We start from the raw sequence: 25,842 nt of genomic DNA, 5'->3' as shown, positions 1-25,842 counted from the left end.
CTGGTTTGTAAAGCTGCTGAACCTCTCATCCTCCACAGTAATGTGTCTCCCAGACCCAGACGTCGGCTCTGCATCAGTTAACCACCAGAGGCCGACAAAGCACTTCATAAGCACTTTATCTCTCGTTCCCATAAAAAGAATCCGGCAACAAATTTGGTTTAGAATAAGTCTTCGCATGCATAATAAATTAAACAAACGCGACATACATGTTTATTGCGTCGGTCGGTCCAGCTTTAAATATCCTTCATTAATGCATTAAAACTGACCCAAATGCATACAATATATGATTTCAATTCATTATAATATAATTTTATTTTTAATAATGAAAACTTTTTTCCCTCGGTGTAAACTGCTGTTTGCTTTTTTATTGTGGCTTTTTCTAAAACATTTTTTCCCAGTGCAAGTTAAAATCAAGTTCTGTATTTCGGCTGTTTAAGGTCTCCCTTTGCATTGAACTTTGAACTTTTTACATTCAGAGATGTTGTTTATGTTCACACAGCTACATTACACATCAACTAAAGTTTAAAATGTGATATTGCAGTGGACCACCCATTTAACTATAAAATGCAGCAGCCAAAATAAAAAAGCTTCCATCAAAAGTCAACTTATTTTCCCAATACATCTTTATTTCTCTTTAAAGCTATGGTTCGTATAGCTGCTAAACTTCCCATCCTCTGCAGTAATGTGTTTTGAGTCTTCACTGTTGCCCACTGCTCATTTGCATCTTTATACCAGCATTAATGGGGGCCAATTGAGTATTAACCAATCACATGCCAGATCAAGTAGGTCAGCAGGGTTGTATATATATTCTGCGTTCTTAACAGAAACTTCATTGGCTTATTTAGCTATAAGAGAACAACTTTGGAGGACAAACTACGATTGTTGATTCCTACATTGAGATTATTACCAACAACAACATACAAAGAAAAACCTACTGAGGCCATTTCTCATCCCACTTCTTCATTGAAGACTGGAAAGGTGAGTTGCACATTCTGAATTTACACTCAAATAATATCTGAATGCTAACATTGTAAAATGTAAAATCTAAACATGTGCATGCATTGTTCAACAGTGTATTAAGTTTTCAGTCATTTTTAAAAGCTTTTTTACAACTATTTAGTTATGTGTTTGTTTGTTTGGTTTGGTTATAAATATTGATTTTATCCTGACAAATGGACTGTAGCCCAAATAAGTTTCAACCTATTACGTATATAACTTTATATAAAAATTTGATGTTTCCCCATTCATTACAAATACAAAACAAAAAGCAGATAAATTATAAAGTGGAAAATGAGGGAGAAATGTATCGATAAGTCATGACTCATAATTAAGAGTGAGTAGGGGGAAAAAGCTAAACAAAAAAAGACTTTTATTGTGGCATGGTGGTGTGACGTCATAAGGCGATAATAAAGGACTTGAAGAGGTGTGACGAATGGCGGCATCAAGTGGAGGAGGAGCAGTGCAGGCGGTTGGCAACGACTGGATTGAGAATGGTCAGGAGTGGGGAGACGGAAATGACGGATCAGGAAATGAAGTAGAGGAGATGGAGGGTAGCGAGAGTTGCGAACCGTGGACAAACTGTAGAGGTAAAAAGCGGAAAAAAAGAAAAAACAAACTAGATAGTGACGAAGAAATGAGATCCAATGTAAAGGAAGGAAATGAAGAGTATAATGTGTTTGTTAGACTAGTACAGGAAGGGGCGACATTTGAGGATTGGAGTCCTATACAACTAACGAAAGCTCTGTATAAGGAGATTGGGGAGGTAAGATGTGCTAAAAAATTAAGGAATGGATGCTTATTGGTGTCATGTAAAGATGAGGCTCAACAAAAGAAAGCAATCAAAGTAAATAAAATAAATGGTAAAAAAGTGAAATGCTCTGAGGTCTATGACAGAAAACTTATAAGAGGAGTAATCACAGGCATACCGGTAAGTGAGTCATTAAACAACGTGATTGAAGGAATAACGAATGCTAAAATAAAAGAAGCTAAACGCTTAAAAACAAGATGGAACGGAGCCATATGTGACAGTCTTTCAATAATGCTGACATTTGATGAAACAAAACTACCTGACAAAGTCTTCATAGGATACATGAGCTATGAAGTGAAAATGTACATACCACCGCCTGTTAGGTGTTACAAATGCCAAAAATATGGTCATATTGCAGCGATCTGTAAAGGGAAAATGAGATGTAGCAAATGTAGTGGAGAACATGAGTATGGACAATGTGATAAGGAAGCAAAACTCAAATGTTGCAACTGTGGTGGAGAACATAGTTCAGCATACAGAGGGTGTGAGGTAAATAAAAGAATGCAAGAGAAACAGAGAATAAAAGTCACTCAAGGTATATCTTATGCAGAAGCAACAAAGAAAGTTAGGCCTACCAGGGAACAGATGGGTCAGATGCCGACAATGAGAGAAGAAAGGAAAGACATGATTAAGTGTAAAAAATGTGATAAAATAAAGGAAGAAACACTGATTGTGGATAAAAATGAATTTGTTCTCTTTATGGCAGAGGTGATAAATTGCTCAGCACAGACAACAAGTCGGACGGAAAGGATTAAAATAATAGTTAAAGCCGCGGAAAAATACATGGATATTAAAGGAATCCCTTGGGAATCAGTGAGAAACACGTTAAATGAAGAAGTTCAGCAACAACAGTCACAAGCATGGGGTGGAGTTGCATAATGGTAATATTTATACTGCAGTGGAATGCGAGGAGTTTAATATCTAATGGTCAGGAATTTAAGAAATATATAGATGATTTAAATGAAAAACCTGATATAGTGTGTGTACAAGAATCATGGTTAATATCAAGACTAGAATTTAATATTAAAGGATATAATGCAGTAAGAATGGATAGGAAAATAGGTAAAGGTGGGGGAATTATTACATTTATAAAAAAAGGTATCCAATATAGAGAAGTAAAGAGAGGGAATGGACTAGAATATGTTATTGTGGAGGTATGGTCAAGTGAAGGTAATATTAAAATAATAAATTTTTATAACCCATGTAGATTGTTAGAGAGGGAACAGTTAGAAGAGATATGGGAGGGTATTAATGGAAAAACTATCTGGTGTGGAGATTTTAATGCACACAGTACATTATGGGGTAACAGAAATGATAATAATGGGAGAGTAATTGAAGAATTTATTGAAGAAGAAGAGCTAGTGTGCATTAATGACGGGACAGGAACTAGATTGAATACAGCAAGAGGCACAGAATCAGCAATAGATATTACAATAGTTACAAAAGATATTGCAGATAGGTGTGAATGGGAGGTATTAAGAGGTAACACAGTTGGAAGTGACCATTACCCAATCAAAACTCAAGTAGGAATAGAATGCGCAAAAGAAATTGAAGTGAGAGAGGAGAAATGGATTTTAGAAAGAGCAGATTGGGATAAATTTAGGGAAATCAGTGAAGATTTGTTGCAAAAGATTGAGGATAACTTAGATGTTGAAAATATGTGTAAAAGAATTAGTGGGGGAATAATTGAGGCAGCAAAAATGGCAATACCTAAATCAAAACCTAAAATAATTAATAAAATTGTTCCATGGTGGACAAAGGAGTGTAGAAAAGCTATAAAGGAGAGAAACAAAGCTTTTAAAAAAATGAAAACGACACACAACTTTCAAAATCTCATGAAATACAAACAAGCACAGGCAATAGTTAGGAAAACGGTTAAAAAATCAAAAAAAGAATATTGGAGACAATTTTGTGAGTCAATTGGTAGAACAACGCCAGTAGAGAGAGTATGGGGAATGATCAAAAAAATGAAAGGAAATGGAAAAGAATATGGATATCCAATGCTGATGGATGGGCAGAGGGTTATTATTAATAATAAAGAGAAAGCAGAAATTATAGCAAGAACATTAATTAAAGTACACAGCACAGACAATTTAAGCCAAGAGGAAAAAAGAGGGAGGGTGGAGACTTATGAAAGATATCAGTTTGATTTAGGGAAAGATGACGGGGATCAGGTACTAAATATAAATTTCTCAGGGACTGAGCTGAGTAGGGCATTAAAGAAATTAGGGAAAACGGCTCCAGGGAGAGATGGAATTTGTTATACTATGTTAGAAAACCTAACTGATAAAGGAAAGGAGGTGCTGTTGAAGTTGTATAACAAGATATGGGAGGTAGGAGTTATTCCAAAAGAATGGAAAAAAGCAGTTATCATTCCCATTAAAAAGCCTGGGAAAGATCCCAAACAGCCAACCAGTTATAGACCAATAGCCCTAACATCGCATATTGGAAAAACGATGGAAAGAATGATTAATGACAGATTAGTGTACTGGGTTGAAACTAAAAGAAAGATAGGAAATTATCAAAGTGGATTTAGGAAAGGTAGAGGGACAATGGATCCAATATTGAGGCTTGAAGATGATATTAAAAAAGCACAGGTTAACAGGGAATCAGTAATAGCGGTGTTATTAGACATAGAGAAAGCATATGACATGTTGTGGAGAGATGGAGTGTTAATTAAACTTAACCAAATAGGAGTTAAAGGACGCATATTGAGATGGGTGAAAGAATTTTTATCAGAAAGATCCATAACAGTTAAAATAAATGGTACATTTAGTGAATGTTACAGTGTTGAAAATGGCACACCACAAGGGAGCATTATTAGCCCTTTTTTGTTTTCTATAATGTTTGATGGGATCTTTAAGGAGATAGAAAATAATACAGGAGTTGCATTATTTGCTGATGATGGTGCGATTTGGAAAAGAGGGAGAAACATAACATTTATAATGAAGAAAATGCAACAGATATTAAATACAGTGCAGGAATGGACAGTTAAGTGGGGATTTAGAATATCTCAAGAAAAAACTAAAGCCATGTTATTTACCAAAAAGAAAATAAGAGAGGATTTAAAATTGAAATTGGGAGGTAAAGATTTGGAGAATGTTGAATCTTTTAAATATCTGGGATTGTGGTTTGATAGGAGACTTACATGGAACACACATATTAGTAAAATGGTGGATAAATGTAAAAGAGTGTTAAATGTAATGAGGTGCCTATGTGGTGTAGACTGGGGTGCTAGTAGAGTGGCATTAAAAACAATTTATACAGGGTTGATAAGATCAGTGATCGATTATGGATGTATGGTGTATGGATCAGCTGCTAATACAACATTAAAACAGCTAGATGTAATCCAAAACCAAGCATTAAGAGTATGCTGTGGAGCCATGAAAACCACACCGGTAGCAGCATTACAGGTTGAAATGGGAGAGATGCCTCTACACCTTAGGAGAGATCAGCTGGAGGTAGTATACTGGGCGAACTTGAAAGGCCATAATGAAAATCACATAGCACAGACAGTTCTGATGCAATGCCAAGAACGAGAGAAACGGGGCATTAAAGGGTATGGATGGACAATACAACAAAAAATAAATGATATGGAAATAGATACAATAAAAATTTCGCCCACTATAGTATTTCCAGTAGTTCCCACATGGCTGCTTGATGACTTGGAAGTTGATTTTGAAATAATGAAAGAAAAACAAGAAAATGAGATTGACAGCAAACAAGTGGAAAATTATATAAGAGAAAAATACAGTGAAACAACTGAAATATACACAGATGCATCAAGAATTGGACAAAGGGTAGGAGTGTCATTCAGTATTCCAAAGTTAAAAATTGAAGTTACAAAAAGAATTAATAATAATTTAGCAGTTTATACAGCAGAATTGGTAGCGATATGGTTGGCTCTAAAGTGGGTAGAGGACAATAAACCAATTAAAGCAGTCATTGCGTCTGATTCAAGTTCAGCACTCATAAGTATTAAAAATGTAGTATCAGAATCACGGCAGGACATAATATATGAAATAGTACAGTTGGGAAATAATATCATTAAATCAGGAGTTATCATTTCATTATTGTGGGTACCAGCGCACATAGGGGTTAGTGGAAATGAGATGGCAGACAAGTTGGCTAAACAAGCAGCACAGCAAACTATGATAGACATGGACATCAAATACAGCAAGTCAGAAATCAAAAGTATAGTTAAAACCAAAATATTAGGAAAATGGCAACATATATGGAATAATGGGAGTACAGGACGTCAATATTACACCATACAGAACATAGTTGGGAAAGGTAGGGAAACAAGGAAAAACAAAAAGGAAGAAGACAAGTTCTCAAGAATGAGATTTAATCACACATCACTCAATAGCACACTACATATGATCAACAAACATGCAGATGGGATGTGTGAATGTAACAACCAGGAAACTGTAGAACATGTATTAATGCACTGCCCAATATATCAGACAGAAAGAAATATATTATTCACACAGTTACAGGAACAACAAGTGGAACCTAACATAAAGAACATACTAAAGTTGAGCACGGGTGATGTATGTTTTAGATATGTTTATAACTATTTGAAAGACACAGGGTTGATTAATAGAATTTAGTATTTAGATGAATAGTTATCTATATCATATAGAGGTATTATACAGAAAGAAATATCAAATATTGGGACATTTAGTCATTTATTTATATGTATAGGAAAAAGAATTAAAAATTTTATTTTAAATTGTTTTTTTTATGGTTGGGCTTTGTTTAACTATAAAACATGGTTTAGTTAACTCCGGATCCACACTCCAATCCAGATGGTGGCGGTAATGCACCAAAAGCTGGTTGCCAACCGCCATAAAACACACAAGAAGAAGAAGAAGAACATTAACCCCATAAGAAGAAGAAGAAAGGTAGAAACATGTTACTCTGTATGACAAGGAGGCAAATCAGCTTCTAACGCCGAGAGGGTTATTTTACCTTTATCTAACTCTAGAATTTTAACACTTTACTTTGAATTACCACAACACTTGAAATTTAACACCAATGAATTTGCTGTGTAAGTTTACATATATATATATATATATATATATATATATATATATATATATATATATATATATAAGAAATGGAGTACTAGTTTTAATCAGCTATTTTGTGGCTATAGTTTATATAAAGTAATGAATACTTTTTACATGAAGGACACCTATTTTACCTCCTTTTCTGTAAAGTTTCAGCTCCAAACACTCATTAGGATATTTGTTATACCTTTTAGAATGTTGAGATTTTTGCTTTAAACACTTCGACTTAGTGGATTAAAAGTTTTTTTTAATTGTCTTAAAATGTTTAGAGTAAAGGTTTTGATCAACTCCAAATACTGAATATATGTGCGCCAGTGAGAAAATGGAAACGAGGGAGAAATGTATCAGTAGTCATGACTGCAACAGTAAGTGGCAAAAAAAGGTTTAAAAGACTTTTATTTTGGCGTGACGAGTGACGTCATAAGCCTGCGCCGTTCCAGCGCAGTGATTCAACTGGATAAAGGTTTGTTTTAAAGCGTTTACACTTCTATAAACCGATTGATTAAAGTTTCAGTTTTTTTTCATTCAGTGCTAAAGTATGTACCTGCTGTTGACAATATTATTTTAAACCTTTATACAACATAGCCCTCATTACTGTGAGTAAAATAGTACAATTGTTTGAATAAAGATAGGATAAACTTTTTGTCCTCAAGAGGAAATTTGTCTTGTGTAAAAAAAGTGCTACACATTGCTGTAAGCAGACAATAAGCTAAATAAAACAAACAAAACCATTAAGAACATACATAAAGAATAAAGTTTAAAAAAAAAGTTACAGAGATGTGTATAATAAGTTCTTTATTGAAAAATTAATTTATTAAATAGTATAATGTCATTCCATTCTGAGTTTACAACTATATAAGAAATGGAGTAACGTTACTAGTTTTAATTTTTTACAATTTTTTTGTGGATATTGTTTCTTGCTCAAACTTACCTGATTTCTTTTTTTAATTACTCTTCTATAAAGAAACTGTTGAAGTAAGTATTAAGAAGGTATTTTGTTTCTGTTCATTGTTTTATTTACTTTAAACAGGATAAAGTGTCCAAACTCAGAGAAAAACTCCTGCTGAAGTGACTGATCTCCACACTGTTATAAAGATGGCGTTTATTAAAGAGGAGAGTGAAGATGTGAAGATTGAAGAAACATTCACAGTCAAACAGGAAGATCTGCAGGAACAAACAGGTTAATTTTTATTCTCAAAGACCAACTCAGTCATTTGATCCTCATTCAGATATTTTAATAATAAGAATATTTAAATAAATCCATCTGAGTGTGCTGCCTAGTTCTCCTAAATGCACACAAGCACTCATGAGCTATGTTTCCATCCAAAAATGCAAATAAACTTTATGCACAAAACTAGATTATTGCATAAAAGATATGCAAATAAAGCTCAATGATTTCCATTCAAATGAAATCAAATCACTTTTATTGTCACATCAGCAGCAGCACGTGTGCTATGATGAGTGGAAAGCTTAGGTGCTGGCTCCAGACAGTACAAAATACAGACAGTACAAATACAACAACAGTGCAAAATACAAACAGTGCAAATACAATGCCAGAGTCAAAGCGAACAAAATCATCACTTCCTGATTAACTGGTGCCAAATATCAACAGTAAAAATGGAATTTGCTGCGATAAAAGAAGCTGCATCAATAGCCGCGTTTCCACTATCTTGTCTAAAGCAAGCGAGACAGGGCGAGCCAAGGCCAGTCGCGTTTCCACTGTCACTTCCTGGGCCTAATCGAGCCAAAGCGGGGCTTTCTCGGGGCCAGTGGCCGGCCTTTTTTGGCCCGCCGAATACCTTGGGCCAAAGAGGGCCAGCTGGGGCTTCGGGGCGGAGTGAAAGGAGAGGCAGACACTAGTTTTCCGATCGCACACGAGTACATGCACCAAACAAATAACCAAATAAATAATAATAAATAAGGAGAAGAAAACATCTAGCCTTTTAGGCTGGGGTCTTTTTGCGTATGATCACCCTTATGTTTCCCTTTTAAATGTAAGGCTGTTGCATAAAATAATAAAGTTTTCATTTATAAGTGACTGTGCTGCATCCTCCTTGATGTTTCAATAACGCATAATAATCTTTACACCGTATTTAAGACACAGCAGACAGTAAAGGTTATCGAGAGTTTTTGTCAAGTTTAAAAGGTGTTTGTGCACGTTTAGATGCCTGTATGTGAATGTGAGACCGAGCTAAAGAGCGCTCTCTTCACAGCTCTGTTGATGCTGCGAGCGGCTTCTGTTTTAATTTATTTTGTAGATAATACACAACATAAATACAACAGAAAGACATTAAACTCTACAAATTTCGTGTCCGTTTTTGTAGACTCAAAAACAATAGTGTCATATCCTAATAAAATAGCCTAAGATATATTGAAATAATTTGAATAATTACAAATGTTGCATATAATAAAATCACATAAAATAAATAAACCAATATAAAACAAATAAAATCTATTTATAATAATTTAGGTAGCCCATAAACAGTACATAAATCAAACCATTTAAACCCATATTAAACTTTCATTTTACAAAGGCCTATCTGAAAAAAAGATTTTAGATATTTTCTAAAACAATAAACACCGGAGGAGGTTTGAAATATTATTTATAAAGTATATGAAACGATGATATTAATCAAATCATGTAAACAGAGCATTTTATGGGTGAGTGAAAGCAGAAACTAGGCTATCTTTTTATCTGTCATGCATGCATTATCCGCCTGATTCCCGCTGCAGTGGGCGGGTTGTGTGACGTTTGATTTGGAGGACGTTCTGGGGGCGGGGTTTTCATGACACGCTGCGAGGTGCTAGCCCGACAGTGGAAACGCGACATGATTTCTGCCTCACTGCTCAACCCTCCCTTGCGATTGGCCCGGCCCTGCATGATAAAAGCCCTGGCTTGCACATGCCCGACAGTGGAAATGCGGCTAATCTTTTCTTCATCTAATAAATGACTTGCGCCTCAGAGGGTGATCCTGAAACGCAGTGAACGCGCGGTGGCGTTTAAAGGTGTCAGACACGAAGATGCTCTTAATTCTGGAGGTCATGAATAATATAATAACACTAATACTTAAACTGTAAGGCGTTTAAGAATGATCAAAACAAGAGTTCAGATGTTTTATAATGTACTGAGCCGGCTGGTTTGTCCATTAATACACATTTTTATCATCACATGATCTCTTATAACAAAATCACAAGACCTTTTTAATCCACATACTGGAGTTTGTATCGTGTTTTCCATCGTGATTTTTTATCTTTTCTTATCGAATAAAACGTTTATCCAACTCAGTTATGCGCATACTTAGTTTTTTTTGCATCATGGTGTTTCCATAAACCGTTTTTTTTATGTGCATAAAAATAGGTGGATGGAAACATAACTATTGAAAGACAGGAATGAGTTTCTCTCTTGTTACTTGTTCTCGTGTCTTTTGTCATTATTTTATTTATTATTAGTCTCCCATTTTCTCTACCTTCTTAAGGTCATTGCTTTTCTTGTTATCCTACTGTTTATAAAGCGTCCTGGAGCACCAGCGCTATATAAAATAAATAAAAACAACTAATAATAAAAAAAAAAAACTTAAACTGAGCTGAAGATATTTGACCTACAGTATTCTCATAGAAGATATCTGCTATTACAGTGATGGTGTTGGCTTAGTACTTTCCATTTGCATATGTCACATTGATCCAAATTAACTTTTTTCATCGACTTCTTTATTGGTTTAAAATTGTTTCTAGTAGTTGTTACTAGTTCTCACAGATAGTATCTGAGTTAGAATTACATCATTATTATAATAACTAATTACCAGGGCTATTGTGTTTAACCAGGGTTTCTGCGGGGTCTTAAAATGTCGTAAATTCCAAAATCAAAATTTTCGGCCTTAAAAAGTCTTAAATTTACTGAAATGTTGTGTTGTAGGTCTTTAATCTTTTTTAAACAAGTCTTCATTTTCCTTTTTTTATCTTTTGCTACCTAATCTGGCCAAAACCCCTACAATAACCATCAATCCATCTCAATAAAACTTTCCACTTTTTATTCAAAAAGGTCATTTTAACTCTATTTATTATAATGGTTTAATAATTTTCCTTACAATAACATTTGTTTAAACGTGCTCCATGTATTTACTACTGAAGACATCGAGGACAGATTGTTGTGTAGATTTTAGTTTGTTATTGTTTTTAAAACATTTAAAACGTTTGTTTATTTTTAATTATTTGATATTAATGAAAGTTTATTTAGGAAAATAAGTGTGTGGATACAAGTAAAGCTTGCTTGTTATTACACACAATTTAAAATCTTTTGCTAAGAAATATCTATAATATATATTTTTAATTTATTTATTATTGTATTATTAAATGTATTAAATTATAAATTTTTTTAATAAGGCAAATTAAAATGTTTTCATCTGAGCTATGCCATTTTAAATTGTAAAGAAATCTGTGTTTATAAAACAAATGAAGACAACAGAAGTCAAGTATTCAAATTGAGTGATTTAAGCCTGGTTTATACTTCTGCGTCAAGTGACCGGCGTAACTCACGTCGCAGGCAACGCGCGCAGCTGTGCATTTATACTTCTGCGCGCTGTCTCTGTTGGTCTGCATTAACACTTCCGAAACGCTAGTTGGCAGTGAGGTGTAAATGTTCCTCTGTGTCGAGTTTCTTTGCTTCTGTTTTGCTTTTCCTGAACACTTCCTGGTTGTACAAGTGACTCAAACTCGCTCATTTTGAGGCAGGAACCGGCGGACGTGCAACAACTTTAACTATGAGGTAAACACGAAACAAAACTTTCCATCCGGAGCTCCTTCACGGTACTCCACACTTGTAAACAATCGCTCGCGCCGTTCGCGCGGCTCTTGGTCCCGCCCAGACTCGTCAGTGCTACAAAGCCGACCAATCACAGAGCTTGCGCTACGCGTTGTTGCGACGTGTAGTTACATTTTTTGAGAGGTGCACGTCAGTGACGCCGACGGCCACGGCGAAGGGCTATGCGTCAGCGATGTAGCATATGCCGGCGTTTGACGCAGAAGTATAAATCAGCCTTTAGCCTGACATGTTTATTGCTCCAAAATACTTTAAAAGTTTCTCAAAAGAAAATGTTTTGTGTTCAAAGAGGAAAAAGTGTTTTTTTTTTTTTTTACCCAGACATTTAAAAGAATATATTTAAGAGGAGTAATCGCAGTACCTTGAAACTGTGATATTTTTTTATTCAAGGTTATCATACTGTCAGAATCTTATACTGGCCCATGCCTAATGCTGCTTATTGTAGCAAAGTCATATTTTCTTATTTTATTGTTTTAAAGGTTTGTTATAAGAGATCATATGATGATGAAAATGTGTGTGAATGCACAAACCAGCAGGCTGAGAACATTATAAACATCTGAAATGTTGTTTTGGTCATTCTAAAACACCTGAACCGTTTCAGTATTCATGTTATTATATTATTAATGACCTCCAGAGCATCTGTTCTCTGCGTCTCATTGCTTCAAACGCCAACACGTGTTCATTGTGTGCCAGCATTGTCCTCTGAGCTGTCATTTAAATAAAAGATTCATGTAGCTTTTTCTACCGCAGTAAATTCTGTTTTTACTGTTCTTAATTGGGGCCTGTTAATCAGGAAGTGACGATTTTGTTCTCTTTGATGCATTGGATGGAAACGCAGCTTTATTTGCACATCTTTTATGTGACATGCCAGTTTTGCGCATAAATTTAATTCGCATTTTTTGATGGAAACATAGCTATTGCCTACATTTCAGTTACACAAAGAACAAAGTCACATAGCAGTATAGCTAGTCCTTTCTTAATGAATAATTAGCTTAAATTTACTAACCTTTGAAGGACATGTACTGTAACTAGATTAATGAGATTATTACTAGTTCTAAAAAGATTTTTTAGTCCTGCTTACATTCTAAATGTCAAATCAACCTCTACCACTTGATAGGGCTGTGCAATTAATCGAAAATCTGGTTTCAATTTCGATTTTGGCTTCTAATGATTATGAAAAACCATTAATCGAGATAAAAGATTATTCCATCATATACTACACACACCTAACGCCATCTTAATCTGAGCGCTTTAATGGTCAAATGCATGCAAATTTGGGTCAGAGTGCTGTGTTTAGTGAATATTCATATTAACTTTTATTTGTGTAATAAACAAACAAGTTGAGAATCAAAAGACATGTGAAAGAGAAACCATATCAGAGCCGCACTTTTCTTAAAGTGACAGTGCGCAATATTTCTGCTGCCGACTGTTTTTAGCATTAATCAAACAACAAAAGGAGAAAATCACTCACTGCTCTTGACTGAAAGACTTTTGTAGCTCTAATGTTTTTCTGAATTTGAAAACTCTGAGTATTTAATCTCTCGGTAAATCAACTCAGAGTTCAAGTTTAAACTCTGAGTTGGTTAAACCTCCTTACTGAAACAGGCCCCAGGTCATCATGACATGATTGACAATTGTCACTGTTTGTCATTGTACTCTGTTTATCCTGAGAGCTGATGCTGAGTATTCTTAGGGCTTTTCACACTTCAAATTGTTAACCCTGGGTCATTCTAACCCTGGATAAATTCTGGGTTATTTTTAGTCACCTTCCACACTGCTCATGCTATACATGGGTTTAAAAAATAATCCTGGGTGTTCATTAACAGACAGTTCACATTTGTAAACCCTGGGTTATCATTATTATTTTGTATATTTAAAGTCACAGGCACAAAAAGAGCTTGGTTTTCCTCTGACCCCCAAAATTAATTATTCTACAAGTTATATGATCTGATTTTGAGCTGAAACCTCAGACACAATCTGGGAACACCAAAGACTTATTTTACATCTTGTAAAAAATGGGTAATTGTAGGAACCTTTTAAAGGGATAGTTAATGCAGAAATGAAAATAGCCTCACCATTTACTCTTCCTCATGTGGTTTTAAACATTTATGAGTTTCTTAATCCTGTTGAACACAAAAGAAGATATTAAAAAAAGAAGAAAAAAAACCTACTGGCTTACTGTGTTCCACAATAAAGGAAATGTCTAAAACTACATGACGGAGAGTAAATGGTAAGGTCATTTTCATTTGTGGGTGAAACATCCATTTCTTGCTTGTCGCTTTGAGCCTTCATACTAAAGCTATTTTTTTTTTTAGATCTGATGGTGCTGAAAGAAGAGACTCATGGACAGAATGAAATAGATGAGAAACAGCAGTTTGAGAAACCCCAAGAAATAATGACTGATGAAAAACCCACACTGACTAAAAAGACTTCATCACACGGAAGACCTCGGAAATCCAAATCTGGGTGTAATTTCAGCTGTAAACAGTGTAGTAAGAGTTTCAGTCAGAAGTCAAAGCTTGATGTTCACATGAGAGTTCACACTAGGGAGCAACCTTTCACCTGCGAACAGTGTGGAAAGAGTTTTGGTCAAAAACAAGGCTTTAAAGCCCACATGAGAATTCACACTGGAAAGAGGAAGTTCACATGCCAACAGTGTGGAAAAAGCTTTTATCATGCTGGAAACTTTGCAGCACACATGAGAATTCACACTGGGGAGAAGCCTTTCAGCTGTAAGCAGTGTGGAAAGAGTTTCTGTCATAAGCCAAACCTTGATGTTCACATGAGAGTTCACACAGGGGAGAAACCTTACACCTGCGAACAGTGTGGAAGGAGTTTTGGTCAAAAACAAAGCTTTAATACTCACATGAGAATTCACACTGGAAAGAGGCCGTGCACATGCCAACAGTGTGAAAAAAGCTTCTATAATGCAAGAAGCCTTGCAGCACACATGATAACTCACACTGGAGAGAGGCCTTTTAGCTGTATACTTTGTGGAAAGAGTTTCAGTCTAAAGCTGACCCTGATTGCTCACATGAGAGTTCACACTAGGGAGAAACCTCACATCTGCGAACAGTGTGGAAAGAGTTTTGGTCAAAAACAAGACCTTGACATCCACATGAGGATTCACACTGGAGAGAAACCTTACACATGCACAGAGTGTGGTAAAAGTTTTCCACATATAAGCTCACTCAAACACCACATTAGAACTCACACCGGAGAGAAGCCGTTTACATGTGCTCAGTGTGGAAAGAGCTTCACAACCAAAACTAGCCTCAAGAACCACATGAATGGTCACACTGGAACCATAGTGTTCACATGTGATCAGTGTGGAAAGAGTCTCACACGGAAAGACTCCATTACGAAACATATGAAGATTCACTCAAGAGAGGATCGTTTTAGATGCAGTGAATGTGGAAAGGGCTTTAAAAGTAAAAGAAGCCTCAACACTCACATGAAGCTTCACAATGGAGAGCAGAATCCTCAACATTGAGGCCTTGTCCACACAAACACGGGTATATTCAAAACGGCAGCTTGTTGATGTAGTTTGTCTGTTCATTCAAGTGAAGATTATTTATAAACTACTTTCGAGAGGATCACATGCTTATGATTGTCAACGGCTGGTCCTGCATTAGCTAAAACATGATTCACCAATCAGATGATTCCTGACTCACTATAGATAACCAGAACACAAAGCTGCGGTCACACTAGACTTTGAGATTGTGAAATTCTGCCATACGGCGCTGTGGAAAGGGGCGGGATCAAACAAGATTTTTAGAAATTAAAAAAGTGAGCAATTGCTCCATGGTTTAAATTTCTGTCCAGAGAGGTCATGTTTTGATCCTCGATTGGTCTCACGCAGTCAAGTGATGTGATTTCGCAGGTCAGAGTTCACCAAGCATGAACTTTGCACCTCAGCAACCGGTGAAACTTGACGCATGACCCTGTTTCTAGTCTGACGCATTCTTGTGCGTATGAATGGAAGTCTATGGGAGGAAAAGCCCAGTGTGACCGTAGCTTAACTCAGTTATCCTTGTCTTGCAGAATCCCTCTCCCACCCTTACTCCCCCCCCTTTCTAGATTGGGCAACACAGCAGCCAATGATTAGCCAGTGGTTAGCAATGTTGCCTCACAGTAAGAATGTCGCAGGTTAAAGTCGCTGCTAACCAGTTGACTTTTTGTGCAGAGTTTGCTCATTCTCCCTGTGCTCGCGTGGATTTCCCCTGATTTTCTCCCACAGTCCAAAAACACACAACCTAAGTAAACTGAACATTAAATTGGCACCATAGTCGAGCTCTTAGTAAGCCTTATATCTCCCTTTAGCCGATCTACCTGAGCTCACACTCCCCTCTCGTCCTGCTAATGGGAGGGAGCCCAGGGCTTGAGGATCTTATAAGCTTAGGTCTCTCCCGGGACAGCATGCCAAACAAGTGTGAACTCTTGAATGCATATCAAGTTACTGATAATGAAACCCTTTGAACACCTGAAAATTTAAACTCAACTGAAGAGGGATGAAGATTTTGCCAGCTGTTTTGTAGTGTAGATCAGGGGTCACAGCCCAGTACCAGGTTGTGAGAGTTGCTATCGGGCTGCAAGAAGGCAAAATAACTCTATATGTTGATATATTGTATTGGCTTGTTTCATATGCAACAAGTATCTACTTCTGATAAGGTGTGAACCAAATAACCTACAGGAACTCAAGAGATGTGACCCATCCAAAGCAGTTGGGTAATCTCCAGGGGGGTTTCATCAGTGTCTCACAGACTGTACTTTGGTTTAAGTTACTTAAAGATGGACAAGTTAACATCAACTAACATTGTTTTCAATAAAGTCTTCTCCCTTTAAGAACTTTGGTCAGCTTACTTATTTTATGCATTAGTCATCTATACATTGGCGAGCCACCCAAGAACGGTTAAGCCAAATACAGTAAAATCTGAAAATGTGCTTCAACTTATTATGAACCGATCACCTTATTTGTGCAGGGTTCCACACAATTCTTTCATGTTGTCACAACACAAATTAAGTTAACTTAACACTTTTAAAAAATGTATGTCGACTGAACATTAAGTTGTCCCAATGAAATCTCAATAATTGTGTTATTTCAGCACATTTTAATTAAGTAGTTTGAACAAGTAAAAAAAAAAAAATTTCTGTATAATGGAGATGAGATTTTTTCGGCACATTTTTAAACATAATAGTTTTAATAACTAATCTCTAATAACTGATTTATTTTATGTTTGACATGATGACAGTAAATTAGACAAGTTATTGTATAAGGATGGTTTGTTCTGTAGACTATTGGGGAAAAAATAGCTTAAAGGGGCTAATGGTTTTGTCTTTAAAATGGTTTAAGTATAAAGTTTAGAATAAAAAACAGCTTTTATTCGAGCTGAAATAAAACAAATAATACTTTCTCCAGAAGAAAAGAGAAAGAGGAGACTTTTTTTTAGCCTAATATGAGTTTATGAATCTTAAAGTCACACTTTAAAAGAAACTCCATACCACCAACTTTTTTAAAATAAGATTTGGGATTATACACTACATCTAATTTTTATGTTTTTATTAATTTATTTATTTTTATTAAATGTTCAAAAAATATGCAAACCAAGTAGGCATTACATGCATAAACAAGGAAGAAGTAATACAATTACAATAATAGGCAGACACAAATATAGGAAAAAAATTGCGTATAGTAATGACACTTGTATTTACCGTAAAAAAGTAAATAAATACAAATTAAATTAATAATAAAACAAAAACAAATATATTAGAAAAGTTTATGCAATATATGTATACATACACACACACACACACAGTACTGTGCGCTGGTCAGTTGGCATTTCTGTGTGGAGTTTGCATGTTCTCCCAGTGTTCACGTGGGTTTCCTTTGGGTGCTCTGGTTTTCCCCACAATCGAAAAAACATGTGGTACAGGTGAATTGGGTAAGCTAAATTGTCTACTATATGCAAGAAAAAGAGAAAGGGGGGGGTTTTAATAGGTTTAGATTTGGAGAAGGCTTTTGACAGGGTAGAGCATGATTTTTTATTTGCAGTTCTTAAGGAGTTTGGTTTTGGGAAAATTTTAGAAAATGGATTCAAATTTTTTTATACAGATATTTTAACTTGTATTAAATGTATTTTTTTTTTTAACAGAATGTCTTCAACCAACTAGATCAATAAGGCAAGGATGTCCATTGACTGCTTTATTATACACACTGGAAGCTGAGCCACTGGGATTGGCAATAAAATCAGATAGAAGCATTAAAGGGATATAAATAGTAAACAATGACAACAGAGAAGCTGTGTATCAATACGCTGATGATACTACATCGTTGGGGATTTTAGAGCGATATTGTAAAGCATCCGGAGCTAAGGTTAATGTTGGAAAAAGTTTATGCATGAGGGTGGGAAGAGTAAAAGAAATAACACAACATATACCCTTTAAAAAAGAAAAGGAACATACAAAAATGTTGGGAATTTGGGTGGGGATGGATTCTAATAAAGCAGATATTTTAAATTGGGAGAGAGTTTTAAATGGAATTGAGAAAAGACTGAGATTTTGGAAAGCTAGAAATTTGATGTTAAAAGGAAAGTATTCATCTTAAATGCTTTAATGTTGTCAAAGGTCTGGTATGTGTTAAGTGTAACTGCGTTGCCTGAAGTATACTATGAAAAAATAAATGATGTAGTTTTAAAGTTTTTGTGGGGAAATGGAAGAGCCAAGACAGCTAATTATACTTTGATTGGGGAGGTAAAAGAAGGAGGTCTGGGACTTTTGGATAGTTTTTTAAAAATGAAAACATTAACAATTAAGATTATTCAAAGGTTTTTGGAAGGGAAAATGGGTGTGATTTGGAAAAGTGTGTTGGATTATTATTTGAAGAAATGTGGACATTTTAATATGGGATGTAATGTTTTATTGATGAAGATGAAGAAACGGATGATAGCAGGTCTGCCAAAATTTTATGTTGAGGTCTTAGAATCATGAGGGGGATTTTTAGAAAATGTGTTGATTATACCAAAAGCAAGGGCACAGATTTTAGAACAACCACTTTTACTGAATTAAACAATTTTAAGTGAAGGAAATGTTTTATATTTTAAGGAATGGTGGGACGGAGGATTAAGACAAGTTAAAGATGTATTATATGAAGTAATAAAAGGATTTGTACCATTAAAAGTAATTGTGGAGGATGGGTATAAAAGAGTTGTTAAAGGAAAATTACAAAGACAATGTCATGAGTTGAAAAAAGCAATACCAAAAGACTGCATTGTAATAATTGAAAAAAAAAAAAGTTGGGCGATGAAGGTGAATTACCAGAGACCTATTTTAAGAAGAAAAATGGAGAGATCAATGAGCTTATGTACAGTTAAGAGTTTTTACGCTATTTTTAGATAAAAGGCTTTTGTAAGACCTATAGCACTCAACTAATTAACAAAATTTTAATTATTTATTGAGACATATTCGCATATTAATATAAATGAGTAAATAAATAAAATGAATAGTATAAATGAATAAAATGGGTATTAAACAAGATATAATGACCCAAAGGTTGGTGGTTGAAGCCCACCCAGGTACGAATTACGCACTTTGCTGCCGTACAACTGCTAACATGTGCACTGGGCATATATCCTGGGCCACATTCTGTCCAGCGTTACAAGATGAAATCAGGATTTAGTAGAACATTGTCACGGGTCGGGAAGGTATTACTGTAAACGGTGTCTAGCTCTTGAAACAGCTCGGCTAGCACAGTCGGTAAAGTATGAGACTCTCAATCTCAGGGTTGTGGGTTAGAGCCCCAAGTTGGGCGTTTCTGTTACTTTTCTCTCTCTCTCCCAGCAAACTTACATTAGGGTTCATATAGCAGACCTTTTGAGACAAAGTTCCTCGTTTTTACCACTGTAGGTGACCTTTCACTAAGTCGCTGTGGCTCAATCCGTTAGCGCGTTTGGCTGTTAACTGAAAGGTTGGTGGTTCAAGCCCACCCAGGGACGAATTAGGCATTTTGCTGACTTGCAACTGCTAACATGTGCACAGGACATAGATCCTGGGCCACATTCTGTCCAGCGTTACAAGATGAAATCAGGATTTAGCAGAAGATTGTCACGGGTAGGGAAGGTATTACTGTAAACGGTTTCTGGTTCCTAAAAGTGTTTCTCAGCAGCCCGGCTAGCTCAGTCGGTAGAGCATGAGACTCTTAATCTCAGGGTCGTGGGTTCGAGCCCCACGTTGGGCGTTCCTGTTACTTTTCTCTCTCTCTCCCAGCAAACTTACATTAGGGTTCATGTACCAGACTTTGAGACAAAGTTCTGCGTTTCTACCACTGTAGGTGACCTTTCACTAAGTCTCTGTGGTGCAATCGGTTAGCGCGTTTGGCTGTTAACTGAAAGGTTGGTGGTTGAAGCCCACCCAGGGACGAATTAGGCATTTTGCTGACTTGCAACTGCTAACATGTGCACTGGACATAGATCCTGGGCCACATTCTGTCCAGCGTTACAAGATGAAATCAGGATTTAGCAGAACATTGTCACGGGTAGGGAAGGTATTACTGTAAACGGTTTCTGGTTCCTAAAAGAGCTTCTCATCAGCCCGGCTAGCTCAGTCGGTAGATCATGAGACTCTTAATGTCATGGTAGTGGGTTCGAGCCCCTCGTTGGGCGTTCCTGTTACTTTTCTCTCTCTCTCCCAGCAAACTTACATTATGGTTCACGTAGCAGACTTTGAGACAAAGTTCCGCGTTTCTACCACTGTAGGTGACCTTTCACTAAGTCTCTGTGGCGCAATCGGTTAGCGCATTTGGCTGTTAACTGAAAGGTTGGTGGTTCAAGCCCACCCAGGGACGAATTAGGCATTTTGCTGACTTGCAACTGCTAACATGTGCACTGGACATAGATCCTGGGCCACATTCTGTCCAGCGTTACAAGATGAAATCAGGATTTAGCAGAAGATTGTCACGGGTAGAGAAGGTATTACTGTAAATGGTTTCTGGTTCCTAAAAGAGCTTCTCATCAGCCCGGCTAGCTCAGTCGGTAGAGCATGAGACTCTTAATCTCAGGGTCGTGGGTTCGAGCCCCACGTTGGGCGTTCCTGTTACTTTTCTCTCTCTCTCCCAGCAAACTTACATTATGGTTCACGTAGCAGACTTTGAGACAAAGTTACGCGTTTCTATCACTGTAGGTGACTTTTCACTAAGTCTCTGTGGCGCAATCGGTTAGCGCGTTCGGCTGTTAACTGAAAGGTTGGTTGTTCAAGCCCACCCAGGGACGAATTAGGCATTTTGCTGCCTTGCAACTGCTAACACGTGCACTGGACATAGATCCTGGGCCACATTCTGTCCAGCGTTACAAGATGAAATCAGGATTTAGCAGAATATTGTCACGTTAGGGAAGGTATTACTGTTAACAGTGTCTAGTTCTAGTGGGGGCTCCTTATCCGCCTGGCTAGCTCAGTCGGTAGAGCATGAGACACTTAATGTCAGGGTCGTGGGTTTGAGCCCCACGTTGGGCATTTCTGTTACTTTTCTCTCTCTCTCTCAGCAAACTTACATTAGGGTTCATATAGCAGACCTTTTGAGACAAAGTTCCGCGTTTCTACCACTGTAGGTGACCTTTCGCTAAGTCTCTGTGGCGCAATCAGTTAGCGCGTTAGGCTGTTAACTGAAAGGTTGGTGGTTGAAGCCCACCCAGGGACGAATTAGGCATTTTGCTGCCTTGCAACTGCTAACATGTGCACTGGACATAGATCCTGGGCCACATTCTGTCCAGCGTTACAAGATGAAATCAGGATTTAGCAGAACATTGTCACGGGTAGGGAAGGTATTACTGTAAACGGTTTCTGTTCCCTAAAAGAGCTTCTCATCAGCCCGGCTAGCTCAGTCGGTAGAGCATGAGACTCTTAATCTCAGGGTCGTGGGTTCGAGCCCCACGTTGGGCGTTCCCGTTACTTTTCTCTCTCTCTCCCAGCAAACTTACATAAGCTTTAATGTAGCAGACTTTGAGACAAAGTTACGCGTTTCTATCACTGTAGGTGACTTTTTACTAAGTCTCTGTGGCGCAATCGGTTAGCGCGTTCGGCTGTTAACTGAAAGGTTGGTGGTTCAAGCCCACCCAGGGACGAATTAGGCATTTTGCTGCCTTGCAACTGCTAACACGTGCACTGGACATAGATCCTGGGCCACATTCTGTCCAGCGTTACAAGATGAAATCAGGATTTAGCAGAATATTGTCACGTTAGGGAAGGTATTACTGTTAACAGTGTCTAGTTCTAGTGGGGGCTCCTTATTCGCCTGGCTAGCTCAGTTGGTAGAGCATGAGACACTTAATGTCAGGGTCGTGGGTTTGAGCCCCACGTTGGGCATTTCTGTTACTTTTCTCTCTCTCTCTCAGCAAACTTACATTAGGGTTCATATAGCAGACCTTTTGAGACAAAGTTCCGCGTTTCTACCACTGTAGGTGACCTTTCACCAAGTCTCTGTGGCGCAATCAGTTAGCGCGTTCGGCTGTTAACTGAAAGGTTGGTGGTTCAAGCCCACCCAGGGACGAATTAGGCATTTTGCTGCCTTGCAACTGCTAACACGTGCACTGGACATAGATCCTGGGCCACATTCTGTCCAGCGTTACAAGATGAAATCAGGATTTAGCAGAAGATTGTCACGGGTAGGGAAGGTATTACTGTAAACGGTTTCTGGTTCCTAAAAGAGCTTCTCATCAGCCCGACTAGCTCAGTCGGTAGAGCATGAGACTCTTAATCTCAGGGTCGTGGGTTCGAGCCCCACGTTGGGCGTTTCGGTTACTTTTCTCTCTCTCTCCCAGCAAACTTACATAAGCTTTAATGTAGCAGACTTTGAGACAAAGTTACGCGTTTCTATCACTGTAGGTGACTTTTCACTAAGTCTCTGTGGCGCAATCGGTTAGCGCGTTCGGCTGTTAACTGGAAGGTTGGTGGTTCAAGCCCACCCAGGGACGAATTAGGCATTTTGCTGCCTTGCAACTGCTAACACGTGCACTGGACATAGATCCTGGGCCACATTCTGTCCAGCGTTACAAGATGAAATCAGGATTTAGCAGAATATTGTCACGTTAGGGAAGGTATTACTGTTAACAGTGTCTAGTTCTAGTGGGGGCTCCTTATCCGCCTGGCTAGCTCAGTCGGTAGAGCATGAGACACTTAATGTCAGGGTCGTGGGTTTGAGCCCCACGTTGGGCATTTCTGTTACTTTTCTCTCTCTCTCTCAGCAAACTTACATTAGGGTTCATATAGCAGACCTTTTGAGACAAAGTTCCGCGTTTCTACCACTGTAGGTGACCTTTCGCTAAGTCTCTGTGGCGCAATCAGTTAGCGCGTTAGGCTGTTAACTGAAAGGTTGGTGGTTGAAGCCCACCCAGGGACGAATTAGGCATTTTGCTGCCTTGCAACTGCTAACATGTGCACTGGACATAGATCCTGGGCCACATTCTGTCCAGCGTTACAAGATGAAATCAGGATTTAGCAGAACATTGTCACGGGTAGGGAAGGTATTACTGTAAACGGTTTCTGGTTCCTAAAAGAGCTTCTCATCAGCCCGGCTAGCTCAGCCGGTAGAGCATGAGACTCTTAATCTCAGGGTCGTGGGTTCGAGCCCCACGTTGGGCGTTCCTGTTACTTTTCTCTCTCTCTCCCAGCAAACTTACATTATGGTTCACGTAGCAGACTTTGAGACAAAGTTACGCGTTTCTATCACTGTAGGTGACTTTTCACTAAGTCTCTGTGGCGCAATCGGTTAGCGCGTTCGGCTGTTAACTGAAAGGTTGGTGGTTCAAGCCCACCCAGGGACGAATTAGGCCTTTTGCTGCCTTGCAACTGCTAACACGTGCACTGGACATAGATCCTGGGCCACATTCTGTCCAGCGTTACAAGATGAAATCAGGATTTAGCAGAATATTGTCACGTTAGGGAAGGTATTACTGTTAACAGTGTCTAGTTCTAGTGGGGGCTCCTTACCCGCCTGGCTAGCTCAGTTGGTAGAGCATGAGACACTTAATGTCAGGGTCGTGGGTTTGAGCCCCACGTTGGGCATTTCTGTTACTTTTCTCTCTCTCTCTCAGCAAACTTACATTAGGGTTCATATAGCAGACCTTTTGAGACAAAGTTCCGCGTTTCTACCACTGTAGGTGACCTTTCACCAAGTCTCTGTGGCGCAATCAGTTAGCGCGTTAGGCTGTTAACTTAAAGGTTGGTGGTTGAAGCCCACCCAGGGACGAATTAGGCATTTTGCTGCCTTGCAACTGCTAACATGTGCACTGGACATAGATCCTGGGCCACATTCTGTCCAGCGTTACAAGATGAAATCAGGATTTAGCAGAACATTGTCACGGGTAGGGAAGGTATTACTGTAAACGGTTTCTGGTTCCTAAAAGAGTTTGTCATCATCCCGGCTAGCTCAGTCGGTAGAGCATGAGACTTTTAATGTCAGGGTCGTGGGTTCGAGCCCCACGTTGGGCGTTCCTGTTACTTTTCTCTCTCTATCCCAGCAAACTTACATTAGGGTTCATGTAGCAGACTTTGAGACAAAGTTACGCGTTTCTACCACTGTAGGTGACTTTTCACTAAGTCTCTGTAGCGCAATCGGTTAGCGTGTTCGGCTGTTAACTGAAAGGTTGGTGGTTCAAGCCCACCCAGGGACGAATTAGGCAGTTTGCTGCCTTGCAACTGCTAACACGTGCACTGGACATAGATCCTGGGCCACATTCTGTCCAGCGTTACAAGATGAAATCAGGATTTAGCAGAAGATTGTCACAGGTAGGGAAGGTATTACTGTTAACAGTGTCTAGTTTTAGTGGGAACTCCTCATCCGCCTGGCTAGCTCAGTCGGTAGAGCATGAGACTCTTAATGTCAGGGTCGTGGGTTCAAGCCCCACGTTGGGCATTTCTGTCACTTTTCTCTCTCTCTCTCTCAGCAAGATTACATTAGGGTTCATATAGCAGATCTTTTGAGACAAAGTTCCGCGTTTCTACCACTGTAGGTGACTTTTCATTAAGTCTCTGTGGCACAATCGGTTAGCGCATTCGGCTGTTAATTGAAAGGTTGGTGGTTCAAGCCCACCCAGGGACGGATCAATTTTGCTGCCTTGCAACTGCTAACACGTGCACTGGACAAAGATCCTGGGCCACATTCTGTCCAGCGTTACAAGATAAAATCAGGATTTAGCAGAACATTGTCATGGGTAGGGAAGGTATCACAGTTAACAGTGTCTAGACAAAGTTCCGCGTTTCTACCACTGTAGGTGACCATTCCCTAAGTCTCTGTGGCAACATTATGAAGCTGCAGGCCCCGAGACCCAACCGCACGCTCAGACCTGCTCGCTCAGACCAACACTTCCAGACCTATCGTTTTTTCAGACAGTGCCACCTGCTGTTGGAAAAATTGCCTAACCTGAATTCATTGATTTATAAATTACACTATTTTTCTACTCTAAATTATTGCACTATGATTGAATACATTATTATATAAAATATTAAACATACTAGATTATAATTTAATGCATTAAGTCTGTTGTATTTTAATTAACTGTATTTGTAAATAGATATTGTTCAGTTACTCAAATATTTTCAGTCATTTATTGTTTTTGTTGTTGTTTTTTGTTTTTAGATCATTAAGGATTTATCAAACTCTTTAGTATTGAGTTGAGGGAATGAACATTATCTTATTATTCACAGAATAAATGATAGTACTCGGAGTAATTTTCTCACACCAAACTTTATTTTTTTATAAATTTTCATGAGGTCCTACAAGTCATCGAGCTGTAAAAAATGCTGAGAAAAATTGTGAAAAACAATACTTGGATTATTAATGTATTTATTACATATAAAATAAAATGCTTTAAATTCTTGTTGGGGAGATTTTTCATATCTCGAGCAATTCTTCTGTTAAATTTCTCAACTTCACTAAAATAAAAAAAAAAAATGCTGTTGTCAGAAATTGTGTTTAACATAAAAACTTAACAGCTTTTGTACAAAAAAAAAATGTAAACATACCTTGCGTGATAAATGGGGCCCTGGAGGAAGACATCTTCAGCCTCCTGCCAAGACAAGCCTTGTAACTCGGAAATGCCATAAGTTATGGCCTGTACAAACATACAGATAAACCAATTAATAAAATAAAACACACA

The 25,842-nt window shown here is 37.9% G+C and overlaps 1 protein-coding gene and 11 non-coding genes across 15 annotated transcripts; all 12 read left to right on the top strand.

The window, feature by feature from the left end:
* Positions 1–831: 831 nt before the first annotated feature.
* On the top strand, positions 832–19,176 carry znf1040 (zinc finger protein 1040). Of its 4 annotated transcripts, XM_073948635.1 has the most exons (4): positions 7,316–7,345; positions 7,913–8,062; positions 14,014–15,213; positions 17,851–19,176. In XM_073948635.1, the coding sequence occupies exons 2-3, from the start codon at positions 7,978–7,980 to the stop codon at positions 15,189–15,191; spliced, it is 1,263 nt and encodes a 420-aa protein (XP_073804736.1). In that variant the 5' UTR covers positions 7,316–7,345; positions 7,913–7,977; the 3' UTR covers positions 15,192–15,213; positions 17,851–19,176. The 4 variants fall into 4 exon arrangements, with proteins under 4 accessions (XP_073804734.1, XP_073804736.1, XP_017211075.1 ...); XM_073948633.1 differs by lacking the exons at positions 7,316–7,345; positions 17,851–19,176 and adding an exon at positions 832–978 and having other exon boundaries at positions 14,014–16,543; XM_017355586.4 differs by lacking the exon at positions 17,851–19,176 and having other exon boundaries at positions 14,014–16,543.
* A 682-nt stretch (positions 19,177–19,858) lies between these two features.
* On the top strand, positions 19,859–19,931 carry trnak-cuu (transfer RNA lysine (anticodon CUU)). Its single transcript has one exon. It is a non-coding gene; the product is annotated as a tRNA-Lys (tRNA).
* A 532-nt stretch (positions 19,932–20,463) lies between these two features.
* Positions 20,464–20,537, top strand: trnan-guu (transfer RNA asparagine (anticodon GUU)). The gene has a single exon. It is a non-coding gene; the product is annotated as a tRNA-Asn (tRNA).
* A 169-nt stretch (positions 20,538–20,706) lies between these two features.
* On the top strand, positions 20,707–20,779 carry trnak-cuu (transfer RNA lysine (anticodon CUU)). The gene has a single exon. It is a non-coding gene; the product is annotated as a tRNA-Lys (tRNA).
* A 776-nt stretch (positions 20,780–21,555) lies between these two features.
* trnak-cuu (transfer RNA lysine (anticodon CUU)) lies at positions 21,556–21,628 on the top strand. The gene has a single exon. It is a non-coding gene; the product is annotated as a tRNA-Lys (tRNA).
* A 108-nt stretch (positions 21,629–21,736) lies between these two features.
* trnan-guu (transfer RNA asparagine (anticodon GUU)) lies at positions 21,737–21,810 on the top strand. Its single transcript has one exon. It is a non-coding gene; the product is annotated as a tRNA-Asn (tRNA).
* A 594-nt stretch (positions 21,811–22,404) lies between these two features.
* trnak-cuu (transfer RNA lysine (anticodon CUU)) lies at positions 22,405–22,477 on the top strand. Its single transcript has one exon. It is a non-coding gene; the product is annotated as a tRNA-Lys (tRNA).
* A 108-nt stretch (positions 22,478–22,585) lies between these two features.
* On the top strand, positions 22,586–22,659 carry trnan-guu (transfer RNA asparagine (anticodon GUU)). Its single transcript has one exon. It is a non-coding gene; the product is annotated as a tRNA-Asn (tRNA).
* Positions 22,660–23,253: 594 nt separating this feature from the next.
* On the top strand, positions 23,254–23,326 carry trnak-cuu (transfer RNA lysine (anticodon CUU)). The gene has a single exon. It is a non-coding gene; the product is annotated as a tRNA-Lys (tRNA).
* Positions 23,327–23,434: 108 nt separating this feature from the next.
* On the top strand, positions 23,435–23,508 carry trnan-guu (transfer RNA asparagine (anticodon GUU)). Its single transcript has one exon. It is a non-coding gene; the product is annotated as a tRNA-Asn (tRNA).
* A 775-nt stretch (positions 23,509–24,283) lies between these two features.
* On the top strand, positions 24,284–24,357 carry trnan-guu (transfer RNA asparagine (anticodon GUU)). The gene has a single exon. It is a non-coding gene; the product is annotated as a tRNA-Asn (tRNA).
* A 169-nt stretch (positions 24,358–24,526) lies between these two features.
* trnak-cuu (transfer RNA lysine (anticodon CUU)) lies at positions 24,527–24,599 on the top strand. The gene has a single exon. It is a non-coding gene; the product is annotated as a tRNA-Lys (tRNA).
* Positions 24,600–25,842: the final 1,243 nt, after the last annotated feature.

The sequence above is a fragment of the Danio rerio genome, chromosome 4 (assembly GCF_049306965.1).
Source record: "Danio rerio strain Tuebingen ecotype United States chromosome 4, GRCz12tu, whole genome shotgun sequence".
NCBI lineage: Eukaryota > Metazoa > Chordata > Actinopteri > Cypriniformes > Danionidae > Danio > Danio rerio.
Note: the sequence above shows the minus strand (reverse complement) of the source record. Positions and strands in the feature narration are given on the sequence as shown.

What these genes read in the sequence shown, in the direction of transcription:
- znf1040 (XM_073948635.1), top strand. Translation starts at nt 7,978, where the DNA reads ATGGCGTTTATTAAAGAGGAGAGTGAAGATGTGAAGATTGAAGAAACA. An exon ending in AGATCTGCAGGAACAAACAG is followed by an intron (nt 8,063 to 14,013) that starts GTTAATTTTTAT and finishes TTTTTTTTTTAG; the next exon opens with ATCTGATGGTGCTGAAAGAA.